The sequence below is a fragment of the Leuresthes tenuis genome, unplaced genomic scaffold (genome assembly GCF_036924035.1).
Source record: "Leuresthes tenuis unplaced genomic scaffold, fLeuTen1.0.hap1 SCAF_15, whole genome shotgun sequence".
NCBI classification, from domain to species: domain Eukaryota; kingdom Metazoa; phylum Chordata; class Actinopteri; order Atheriniformes; family Atherinopsidae; genus Leuresthes; species Leuresthes tenuis.
The window spans coordinates 18665588-18678693 of NW_027325369.1; the positions used below are offsets into that span (position 1 = coordinate 18665588).

A 13106-nucleotide genomic window follows, 5' to 3' on the forward strand; every position below is an offset into this window, starting at 1 on the left:
GACTGTTGCTCTGTCTTCTTGCAATTTCTTTTTTTTTTCCATGATCTCATTACTTTTTCCACTGAGATCAAGGAACCATCATTCAGAAAGTCACAAAGGGCATTTGTTACTTTATTCAGTACCACACACCGGCTCCTTGGGCCACACAGACACACACTTTGCTGCTGACCACCATTATCAATTGTGGGATATTAATAACTTTATTTTCAATTTTTCCCAGGAAGAAGGAAATAAGATAGGAATGCAGTTCATTGTTTCCCTTCCAGGAAGTGACCATAAATCCTTGCAATTTGGCCTATATATCAGGCCCTTAAAGCCTTCAGGTCCTATCAGCAAATCTGACAGACAATTGTTGGTACCGGGCAATAGAACTTGACCTTAAGAGTCAGTAATACGGGGCTTAAATCACCATTTTCCATTCTAATAGTAACCAGAAAGCTTCATTTTATTTCCTCTAAATCCTCCAAAATTCCCCTTAAGTCACCTACTTTAACCTTCAAGCTTGAGTCAATGCTTCCACTCCAGAGGCTTCTGGAGTGGAAATACTCTGTACTATTCCTTAATTCGCATTTTCAAAAACTTTCAGAGATTGCCAAATCAAACCTGTGTTCTCCATAGAGCTGAATGCCATCAATTTGATATTTCAGACCATTTTAAGAACGGATTGTAAAAAAAAACAAAAGCAGTTCAGCATTCAGGTCTAAGATTTTGCTGCAACTAAAAGAAATATTGTGTGCAAGCTGAAGACAGGAAGCTGCATGTGGCCTGCTCTCGCTTCTATATATAAACGTACTTGACGCATCTGTTTTCATAGAGGGAGAGATAAGTTCTGTATGTGAAAGATGCCGAGCAGGAAGCAACACTGCTTTTTGTAACCACTGCAGGTGAAATGAGTGAGTGTGTGTGTGTGTGTGTGTGTGTGTGTGGGGGGGGGGTTATAAAGGAAAATTAAACTGAGGTAAAGTCTCTTGGAAACTACTTCAAATCCACTGGAGGATTACCCCAGTAATAAGGCAACCTGGTCTCACTGAAGACACACAGATGTATAGCAAATTCAAATGTTTATTTACAGTCTATGCAATTATCAATGAGAAAAGTGGTCTAAATACAAAAAAGAAAAGAACAAAAACAGCAAGAGAAGTATGGCGGCTAATCTCCCTGAGCTTTACAAAAAACAATGTGGGACCTGTAGGTGACAGGAAGAGATGTTCTGTACAAAGCCCTAATGCCACTCAAATTAGAAGTTTGAAGAAAGGAACATCTCAATCATACTTCTACAATGGTAACATCACACAGTCCACAAGAAGTTATTTTCTATAGACTTGTTCCAAAGATTTTTTTTTTTTTCCCCTCTTCATGATTATGGGCGGAAGAAGAACCTCATTTGAAATTGTATGCAGGCAAATAAAAAGACAGATACTAAGCAACCGCTTGGGAGGAAAAACAAAAAATTTTCCCCCCCAAGCAACAGATTTTGGCAAGTAGGTCACATTAGTGAATAAAGAGTACTGTTTCAGGTATCGTCCATGCTCTTATGCAAACTCTGTCCTGCAGTGTGTATTTTCTGCAACCAGAACATCATGGTGGCAAAAACTACGGCAGTTTTCAAACAGAAAAAAAAACGGAAGACTGTCAACTTTCAATTCAGCACACCACAAGACCTCAGGTTGGCTCACTGGGAACTTGCATTTACACAGCCTTTATCGGTTCTGCACTGCACATTGCTTCTTTTTTTTTTTTTTAAAGAAATATATAAGCAAACAATTTTCCATCTCTCAGGATTCCCATTTGAACAGCAACCTCCGTTAAACCCTCTTAAATTTGCTTAGTCTTCCAAAGACTGCTTCAAAGAGGTCACATAGATAAGAATAATAGCATAACTCTGGTTTCAGTGCATAACAAGCCTTTAAAAGTGAATGATCACTACACAGCATAGCATGCTGCTGCACCCCCCCGTTGCCCTTTGACCATAAATGCCTAAGCTCACAAAATAATAATTTAGACAAATCCCGTGTAAAGAAAAATCCCAGTGACATTTTGCACAAGATACCCACTTCTCAGAAACGGTTACAACATTCGGCTCTAAGACAAATTGCAGCAGTGGCAAAAACAGTTAGCAATCAAGGAAACAACATGGATGTGTACTGTACAATAATTCCCCACAGGTACCACTCTGGTTCTGTACCCATGTCTGAAGCTCTTGGGGTCATGATGCCAGCCATTTTGAAGTCAGGTAGAGCGCAGCAGTGGGCCCCTGCAGAGTAAGAACTGTCCATGGAGCAATGAGCTGCTGCTCACTAATAGGGCGCCCACTTTGACTTGAGACATGTGGTGGAGGACATGCTAGGAACTACGTGTGGGCTGAAGGTGTGCATTGTCTGAGCTTTTCACTTCTGTTTAGGTGGATTTCAACACAAGATGATTAATGCGCGAGAATGTATGTGTATGCGTGTGTGGGTGGGGGCTTGCCATGGGCAAAGAAAGCCGGCATCAAGGAACACAATGTGTCAGTCAAGTCTGCTGGAGTGCTCCGGTGAAGTGACCAGTGTGTGAACGGTAGAACCCATCAGTAACAAAATAAGGGAAAAAAGAAAGTGTATGGGTGCTAGAACAACTTCTACTGCTGAGAATTCTGTGTTGGCTGTCCATTCTGGATGCTGCCATCATTCTGCTCCTCTTCTTCCTCCTCCTCCTCTTCACTGACCAGAAACTCCTCTGGAGGCCAGCGAAGCTCGCCACTCTCGACCTCTCCCTCTGTCGGCTCAACCACGATGGACGGTAGGCGGTCTTTAAGCTTACAGCAGCGGTCAAAATCTGAGGGGTCTGGAAATATCTGAAAAGGACAGACATTTAAAACCCTATTAAAATTTTATTAAGAAGAGTTCAAATAAAAATATCTCGCATGCAAGGCAGGCTGTTTCAGGATGAGTGTCGGCTGTCCCACAAAAGGAAAAAAAAAAAAAAAGGCCAATTTCTGATAGCTTTGGATACCAGAACAAAGTGTTGCAGGTACATTTAAAGGGCTAAGAAACTATGAGGGAAGTGAAGACTGCACATATCTAAGAGGAAGTCGCTACCAATCCAAAAGACATACCTGCTTTTGCCCATCCCTCATTCTTTCAGTCACTATTCTAGTTTTCCTCATGGACGGCTGCTCACCCACAAACAAATTGCACAAATACAGGTTGGGTTCATGTGCGTGAGGTAGATGAGACATTCTTAGTAAGAGTTATAGCCAGTGACACATCATGTTTCATCCGAATACTTTAGTATGAATTGAGGTACTGCTCGGAAGATTGTGTAAATAATGGGAAACCACAAAAGGATAAGGTTTCCTGAGACAATATGTATAAATATCCACCCCTGCCATAGTCCCTATGCAAACACTACACATTTATGCAAGGACTCAAAAGTTTTAGAAAAGAACATCCACTTGTTCGAGCCATAAGCTAATCCTGACTGAAAGGTTTGGATCTGAACTGCAGTGTATGAAGGATTCTGACAGATTACAAGCATTCCCCGTCCTGACAAGATTCAACATCAACCTACTTTCTCAGGAACAGGCAAAATGGCCCCCCCAGGGGAAAAGAAAAGCCTGCCACTTCTGGTCCAAGAACAGCATTTTTTTTGTTTTTGCTGTTGTTTGGTTAAAGTAGATTAATATTTTTAGACCTGCATATTTCACTTGAAGACACTGGGAAGGAGGGGAGGGGGCGATGTCGTTGTCTGGGCAAAGAGCCGAGCAAAAAAAAAAAAAAAAAAGAGCATTTGATGAGGCAGGAGAGAGAAACCGAGAGAAGTAAAGAGACGCAGCTGTGTCCAAGTTGTTCCATAAAAGTTCGACAAAAAGGTTATAGATATGCTTTGTGGAGAAGCTTTTTCTCAGGCGATTTAGTCATGCATGAATCATCGATAGCTTAGTTATCCAAACCCTACTGCTCATAAAAGGCACACCATCACCTGTAAATATGCATGTCTAATGCCTGAGAGCATCTGCATTTTTGGCCTGCATAACCAATGCTCATTGTGCGTCAGCACCACAAGAAGTTGGGCAAGTATTAAGAGTACACATAAGCAATTTCGCTTCCAACAAAGAGGGGTGGGGCAGCTCAATTATGACATTGGCTTTTGAGAGGCTAACTAAGCGATTCAACATCCATCTACTCCATTTCCTCTTGTAGTACTATGGGTCACATTCACTTTACTACCTTTTGTAAGACCATCTGGAATGTCATGGTCATCTAATTTGACTCAAAGTCCCTGATGGAGGAAGTGACTAATGAAGCATCACAACTTCATACATACTTCTCCAAGGAAAGCCTGGGACCTTGGGCAAATGGCCGAAGTGAGGAAATAAACAGTGGGAATGGAAAAAGTGGAGAAGTGGCACACTGGAACTCTTTTTCTCTTGGCCTCCTCTCCTTCCGTTGCTGTCGTCCTCTCAGACAGGCTCACAGCTGGGGTGTGAACTGAGGATCGAATGGAAGGCTTTTCCTCTGGGTCAGTCTGTATCCTTTCAGTCTATTATCCGCATACGGCATTGAGCAGGCTGCTTTATACAGTTTATTTAAGAAAAAAAAAACTTGCTGTGAATTAATCTCAAACCAATTATGAAAGGATTAATCTTGTGATATCATCTTCAAGTCATCCATCTTCCTGTGCCCAAATCAAAAATGGCTTTCATCTAACTCACCCCCCTCCTCACCACACCCACACAGGAAGAGAGTTTAAATATTCAGAAAAACCCTTTCACTTTTGCACTCTGGTTCAAATGTGAAACCAAAAAGAGGCAAGCAGCTGTGAATTTAAATAGTTTACAGTCCAAGAGGACCCTGGCGTGCTAGAAGTAAGATAAAGCTGCTGGCAACAGCTTGCCAAGACCACCCGATGGCTACTCCTGTCATTTTTGGGAATCTGCAGGGTTTCAAAAACACATCCTCCTGTTTACAGTTATGACAGCTATGATCTGAAGTATCTGATCCCTCAAAAAATTAAAGCACTGTGAAAAAGTCTGGAGTTTTTCCAGTGATGATTCTTTAGTAATTTACATCTGGCTCTGCATTTTTTTTATGCTATTCATATAAATGTAATCACATTTATATGGTTCAAGCCAAATGATTGCAAAAGTGTCCTTTCATTAAAAAAAAAAAAAAAAATTGAAGAGGCCAAAAATCTTGTAGATTAAAAAACAGAAAGCGAACACGGATGAGCACATAATTGAACTATCAATGCCATGTAAAAAAATGAGCGGCAGCGTGTTTGACGGGAAAGCAAATGTGTCACTTTTTCTGCGTCTCCTACCTGGAAGGAGAGTCTGTCCTTGCTGGGGCTGAGCCTCATGTCCTCCATGGAGGTGCTGCTGATCATCACCTCAGTCATATCTCGGCTGGGCACAAACACTGGGCTGCAGGGTTGAAAGACAAGAGTCTATGTAACTGGATAGAATGATGAGGGATGCACATTTGCGATGAGAAAAAAAAAAAATGCATTTAGAAGCAAAAAGTCTCTCCATGGAAGCCTTACATTAAAAAGAGAAGTGCAACATTAAAAAGGATTTTACTGAAGAATAAACAAGTGGTACAGTTAAAATAAATGTAAAGGCAATGCGTTTGGTTTCCAATACAGTAGAGGTGAATGCAGTTGGTGCAACTAAATGAGATTAAATGGGGTCATTGGAAAAAAAAAAAAAAATCTAAACAGATGCCACTGACGCTTTACATCCAGTCAAAGACCGAGTGCAATGATTCTTTCCTGCACATGTTAAGTTCTGTTTATATACTTTGTGCATCTTGACCACATCACAACAAACATCAGGTCTCTGTTCAACTGTACTAATGCACTGCAAATCTGCACAGCTCATGGTAATGCTTGCATAAGGTGGCCATTTCTGAATATAGAATGATGTGCTCTTGCAGTTGCAACCAGGGAACAGTCATTGCGAGAGCGTGCTGGGAACACGCTGTGGTCTTCGAACGGAGAGGAACCTCATGCACTAAGCAGCATCAAAGCTTGGACAAAGTTTCCATTTTAGATTAAAGTAAAATCGGGTTGTTTTTCCATGCCCAGGCCATTCACTCTCCAGCATTTTGTCATTAAATCTTAGAATGGGGAACAAAAAGATTAAAAGGAAAAAAAATATATATATATAAATAAAAAGATTTGACACATATCCCAGCACTGACATGAAGCCATCTTGAGACAATATGCCGAGCGGCTTTCTCACGCTCTATATTTAAAGCATTCTGACTGGTCATCACTGGCCAGAAGCTTGTGGTTTGTGTGGTCACCGGCTATTTGGGACAAAGATGCTCACTCGTATCCTCACATTATCCGATTAGGTGGACCAGTTGTTTGTTTTTTGTTTTTCCCCCCCGGGACGCAATGTGTGGGCTTCACTTGACCAAGTTCATTTCAAAACATTTTTCTGGCTGCAGCGGTAACGTGAACAATTCCACAAAGGCAGCGATGATTTGAGTAGGACCTTAAAAGAAGTGCTCCCAACTAAATCAGTTTCACTAGTCTAGCAACACCTCCGCATAACAGTCCACCAAATGATGCTGGAAGAACAAAATACACATTTCAGTTTAAAGTTAAACATTCCTCTTTGGAAACCAACTATCGAAGCCTGTGCCACTTTCATGCAATCTAAAGTTACAACATGAAAGATTACATATTCTGTGGAATTCCTGAGTAATGCGCAGATCTGTTATGGTCTCCATTCATGAGAATCTGAGTGTTCTTAGCATTTATGTACTGTCCAAACTGGAAAAAAATATATTGTTGACAAATGTGTTGCGAACTGTTAAACTGAAAAACCAAATGGAGGCAGAATGTCACAATTTCTAAAGTGGAGTACGACAGGCTTATGAATTACATACGAAACCTGTGAGCCCTTCACGAGACATTTTAGCATTAACCATTATCTCGTACGTGTCACTAGTGGTATAAGTCAAAACTAAAGTCAGACTTGTGTATCTAGAACATTCTAGGGGACTGTCAAAGTTTTGATTTAAAAAAATATATTTTTTTAAATATTGCAGACACATTAAGAAGCCAAATTAACCCACATTCAACCTGATGAGGACTGAAACGTGACGCGAGTCACTCAATTTCAGGAGGTCAAACACTACAGCAAAGGCAGTTTATCAATTTTTCCATCACCAAGTAAACATTGACATCAGGGCAGAGTGTAAGGGTGGCTCTGCAATGTTCAAATTCAGAAGATTTGGACAAAAAAAAAAAAAAATCCAAGTAACTTTTCCTGCACCAGATACATGCTTGGAACAATAGCCGGATATTCAAAAATAAAATGGAGAGACTTGATATATTTACACAAGGATATTCAAGGTTTGGCATGGAAAAAAGTGAACTTGTTTCATTACGTGTGGGGCTGCAGAGGCGGGTGAAGCAGTCATGCAAAAAAGCAGCAGGAGGAGGACAGAGGGATGAACAATGACAGCAAAAGACCTGAGCAGAGGAGGAGAGGGGAAGGGAGGGAGTGAAGGGAAAGAAAGATAAACACTTAGGCCTTGCCAGTCATATTTCTGTTCGAGGATCGTATAAACATCCTGCTCGGCTAAGAATAACAGAACATCGGCCTAATAAAACATAAAGGGGGCACAATGAGGAGGAAGTGGGAATGCACAAGTAACAAGTCAACCTGGATGGAAACAAACATGCAACAACTGCAGGTCACAGCTAACACTGCCTCAAGCGTCAAAGACAGACTTAACAAAATATTCCTTAGTGGGATACTAGAACACCTAAAGGACATGTTTAAGTTCTCCAAACAAGCAATCTGCAGTTGAGCTCAGCATGGACTTCAGTTCCCTATAGCACATGAATTATTAAGCTCACAACACAAAACGTTTAAAATGGCCAGACTAATCTGTAAGCAAGACACATTAAGTTAAATGACCTTGCTGTTTTACAGACGAGGCTGGTGGGGCAGATGGCAGTAAATCTCTTTACCTCTTTATCCCGTCAACATAATGCATACCTGGTCCTGCCAACTTCCCATTGCCAAAACCAGCCAGGGCAAAGACTGACCATAGACACAGTCACGAGAGGGTCGTGTAGAGCGAAACATATCAGAAAATGTGGATTACAACAGTTAAGAGCTGAACCAAATATCCAATGGACTGATTAGGGGATTGCTGCAGTTGCACGTCTGCATCCCTCTCTTAAAAAAGAAATTCAAATGTTTTTTCCTTTTTTCAAAGTCAATTTGTTTACATGGAAATTGACTAATTTTCCTGCCTCATATTTTTCCCTTTGAATCATCTAGTGACTGCATTTCAGTTAAACTTAGTAACACTAACAGGAGACACTTGTTTGGGGTCTCCAAAGTCATATAAGCTATACCCGACCGTCAAAACCCATCTTTAAAATATGCATCAAGCCTTCATAGGGATAGTGAGACACCAGCTTTAATCACTGATCAAAATTATGAGGAACATTTCCTACTGCGCCAGCTGCAGAAAGACACTCAGGTGGTCTCTGTAACGATCACTGTATAAGAAGGGAATTAGCATCGTGCATAATCGACATTGTCGTCTCCCCATCGCCACCCCCCACTTCAAGATCCTACTACAACTGTCATAAATCTCAGCCTGTGAGGCAGCATGGCAAATCTGCTGATGTTCCAGACAAACACTGCTTTCCACCACTCAAGTCACAGCTCTGCAGGTATGCAAGTGGTGGTGGTGTGAATAAGAGCCCCTATGTGCAAACAGGAATCAATGGTTTGGATCCAGATCTTGTGGGTCAACTTGGTCCATGAAAGCCCATTGTGGATTGCTTTCATTAAAAGCCAAACTTGATTTTCTATCTTTACATGCATTTTGAGAGAGATATGAGAATATTTTTTCAGGAAACCAGGCTTCCTGCTCAAACTGACAGATAATGTGTACCAACGAGCATGCAGCTCTCAATGAAATTGTGCTCAGACATGTTGCAAAAATAAAACCGAAAACTGTGGGGCTGCTTCTGAGAGGGGAAAATAAGACATGTTTCACAGAAATAATACTACAAAAAGGCAAATGTACCAGCTGCAAGCAGGCACAGGCAAGAAAATAAAGTGTGGTTACAGTAAAGAGGCTGTTTCTGAGTTTCCTGGTAGAGACAGGCCTGCTGGGGTTTTCATCGTGTTTGCAAAAACAATATTTCAAAGCAGCTTGCATATCCTCTCCACCGAGACAAAAGAAACCATTGACAGAGCAGAAATGCGCTAACAAAAATTCCACTCCCATTTTCTTATCAAGAAGTGAATCAGAAGGCACCAGTTGCTAACTCTGGACAAAAATAAGAAGCAGTCGGGGGTGGGGGCGTCTGGAAAATTAAGATACTGCGAGACCAATGTGTCCGTCTTTAAATTGACCAATGCAGCAGCTTTTTTTTTTTGGTGGACCCTGACATGTGTGCATGCATGCATGTGTGGTGAGACCTTGAATGTTCTCGTTTCCAATCCGTGTGCCCCGAAATTTTCCAATTTCAGGGGCAACACCCCACAGAAAATCTCAAAGGAAACAAGAGTGGGTGTAGCAACAAAGGTGGCTGATTCACAGGGAAATCACCAAGCAAACTAAACCACAAGTATATCTTTCATTGTTCTTTCCTGTTAAGTACAAAGCCAACACATGCAATGTTTGATATTCGAGTTTGCTCAGTTCTATACAGGAACTACGGAAAGCGGAACAAAAAAAACAAACAAAACGAAAACAAAAATAGTTGTAGGCACAAAATTTAGAAATACAAAATGAATAAAGCTAACTCAATGTGAACGGGTGACATGCGAAAAGATGGAGATACTCACCAGTATATCTGCGGTGAAAATACAGACATGAATTCACACCTGCTGTCACTTCTGCTCAGGGATCTGATTACTACCACTGACTTCTTTCTACTCTCACTGTCTTGTCTTGTCTTGTTTTGCCTTTTCTTTCCTTTTCCCCCCCAGTCACAAACACTCACGCAAATTGAAAGTAACTGTGCACCGGGTCGGACTGAACGAACAAGGAACGTTGCTCCTCAAATTAGCGCGTCTGATCACAGACACAGCTGTGCAGAGTATTTATTCGAGAGGCGTACACTCGCTCAGCCAGAGACACACCTCCCCTCTGCACGAGCCAAAAATCCTCAATGGCAACTCATTAACAGCAGGAGCCAATCGGAGCGCAGGTGACTCAGGGCCCCCTCCGCCCTCAGTTCTGATGACGACAACTGTGACAGAAGCTGTGGATTGGGAATGGGCAAAAAGAAACCGCAAGATGCAGTTGATTTGTAATCTCCAAGGCAACAAAATGACAGTCGTACGCCCCTCCTGAATGACATAAACACACTGATTCGCTCGTTAGGTAATCGGTGATACTTATCCAAATGAGCAAGAGAGACAGACAGAGAGAGAGACAGAGAGAGAGAGAGAGAGAGAGAGAGAGAGAGTTTAACTGCCTAGACTCATTCACAAATTTATTCCAAGGGCAAGTCAGTGCCTGCATGTTGCAGCAACAATGAATGGTCACGAAACAGGGGTTTGGCCTTTCAAAGTATATCAAACGATGCATGCACAAAGCAAGCAAGAAAGCACATGGGTCCATCACAGATTCATTTATTACAAACTGTTTTTTACGAATTTCATTAAAGGCTCATTTTTTAAGGACTCGACCCTGTCATGGACCTCTGGTGCATAGTTGACCTTCACACCGCATACGATGCAGACTACAGTTGTTTCGTGGGCTCTACATTTGTGAAAGCAGGTGCACAGGACAGCCTGCAGTTGCAGGGGCAGATGGTATAATGCAGGTAGGCCTCCACTGCCACCTTGTGACGAAGATTAAATGCTCAGTTGTCCCATTTTTTAGAGAAAAACTAAAATAGCCTATACATTTTTCTCATTACATTAGAAAGAAAAAGTGAGCCCTTGCCCCCTTTCTTGTTGTATTATACAGCTTGTTGTATTATTTAACACATGATGTAATGCAGCTCAGAAGGAGATGATTAGTTTTTTCCCTCAGTCACACCATGGAGTCAACTGTTTTTCTGCTCAGTTCAATCTGCATGGTGTACTTGAACAAACTGATGCTTTGGGGGAGTCTGTGTAATTTGGATGCCCAACCTCTCCAAGAGTGGTGATTAAATACATTTTTTTAAAATTAATTAATAGCTGACTATCCAGGCTATAAGTCATATGTAGAAATTATGTAAAAACCTGGAAAAATGTTTTATAAACGGCATAACCTTATAATGATCATCTCTGAAACAAATATCTGGTGAGTCTGCAGCTAAGTGGGAGTTCTTGCAGACGTTAACCAACAGAAACAGGAGAAAGTTTTTGTGTTCGAACTGCTCAAAAAAAAAAAAAACAGCAGCAGGAAAGGGGATCAAGAAAAGCTAAATATCAACACTCAAACTGAAGAAAATAAGATTACAATGGGCTAAAGAGAAGCATTGGACAAAGAAATGCTGCTAGAACTTTTGTTCGGTGCAGGTCAAAGGAAGATAAAACTACCTCAAGAGAAAAAAAACTTATTTTTTTCATTGTTTACAGCAAATTTGTCTTAGCATCCAATTTTAAGCTGAATGGGATCTGAAGCACAAACTCTCCAGATACAGATGAAATACTATTGTTTTTCACTTTAAACTAATCAAAAATACAAATAGGATTATTTTCACTGGTGTTTCTGCTCATTTAGTTTTTCTATTTTTCTATTTTCCATACAGCTCCACACAGACACTGCCTTGGTTATCTTTGACAATGATTTCAGTGCTGCATTTTGTGTAAGAGGAGATGTGTGACTGATGCTCTTGCATTACATTTTTCCCTTCAGTGTCACTGCAGCCTGTTAGCAGCAGGCTTGTGTTTGATTCAGTCAGGCGACATCATCACATCGTGTCATAATGATGTCCTAAGCAGCTGGTACCCTTGTCAAACAGCCACAAACCAGGAGCTTCCGCTTTGCATGTAGCGCCCCTATTGCGAGAAAAGGAGAAAAGGAGAAACAGAGTTTGAAAAATACATTGACACAACCTGACCACAGGATGTCACCAGTGTCTAAGAAGTTGCCAGGAGGTTCAGCGCTAGACCTGAGGCAAAGTTCAGACTGATGTGATGGATGTTGCCATCTCAAAAACAAGAATGTATTTAGCATAATACATTTCAGGATAGTTTATAGATTTATTTACATTTGATAACATCAAAATCACTTTTTCCTGTTTACCCTGGATTTTTGATTTTTCACTGTACTCCAATCAGTAATTTCAGTTCAGAAATTGTGTTTTATTTGCACATTACGCAAAACCGTCTTTTTTTCCCGTGATGAGACATACAAATTTCCAATTGATTTCAAACTTGTAATCCCCTAAAAGTGACCTGAAACACCACTTGCCTTCAATCGTATATCATTTTGATCTTGGTTAAGGATTAGGAAGGTAAACTTTTCTATCTTTACCAGAACTGTTGAAAATGGTGACCTCATCTGTTCGTTTTGTAGACATGCAGGCCAGCTGCTTTTTCTTTTTTAAATCACTGCTCCACACAAACAGCTGCACATCTGGACAGGGTGGGATGTCTCAGTGGAGCAGAGGGGAGGCTGAGGACCGACTGCAGAATGTGTAAATGAATGAGGCCCTGAAGGGGACAGCAGTCGACAAGCACCCGCTGTCCTCCTGGCTGCTTTTCAAAGTAGGCTTTAGTTTCTTCTTGGACGGCGATCTTACCATGCAATGCTGTATCCATCATGATGTTTGTTTTCCTCCTCATTTTCATCAGGGTTCATTGCTTTTGCTGCCGTTTAACATGGCTTTGAACAGAAACCTATGTCGGAGAGGTACCATATGTAAACAAAATTAGCTCTATTAATATTTCTGATTCTTTAAGAATCTGCAGCAGCACTGTTTATTGCAACTGGGAAATACATTTTTCTTTCCATACATCAACTTGACAGGTTCCATGTTCACGTCATTTTTTTCTTGTATGTGTTTATGTTCATCAGTGTAAGCATATGCAGGCCCACGGTTTCACCCTGTGTGAAGATTTGGGTGAGTATATAGCTGCCTCATGCATACAAGTGGATGTTTGTGCATGTGCGTTGCTGAGGGATATCTGATCA

The 13106-nt window shown here is 41.1% G+C and overlaps 1 protein-coding gene across 1 annotated transcript; it reads right to left on the reverse strand.

Annotated features, from left to right (window-relative positions):
• Nucleotides 1–1044: 1044 nt before the first annotated feature.
• Nucleotides 1045–10055, reverse strand: lbh (LBH regulator of WNT signaling pathway). Its single transcript, XM_072365525.1, has 3 exons — nucleotides 9815–10055; nucleotides 5302–5404; nucleotides 1045–2833 (listed from the first exon to the last, which is right to left on the reverse strand). Exons 1-3 carry the CDS (start codon nucleotides 9841–9843, stop codon nucleotides 2618–2620), a joined length of 348 nt encoding a protein of 115 aa, XP_072221626.1. The 5' UTR covers nucleotides 9844–10055; the 3' UTR covers nucleotides 1045–2617.
• Nucleotides 10056–13106: the final 3051 nt, after the last annotated feature.

Coding starts and splice junctions, on each gene's coding strand:
- lbh (XM_072365525.1), bottom strand. CDS start 9,843: ATGTCTGTATTTTCACCGCAGATATACTG. Junction 5,405..9,814: donor TTTTCACCGCAGATATACTG/GTGAGTATCTCC, acceptor TCAACCCTGCAG/CCCAGTGTTTGTGCCCAGCC. Junction 2,834..5,301: donor AGGACAGACTCTCCTTCCAG/GTAGGAGACGCA, acceptor TGTCCTTTTCAG/ATATTTCCAGACCCCTCAGA.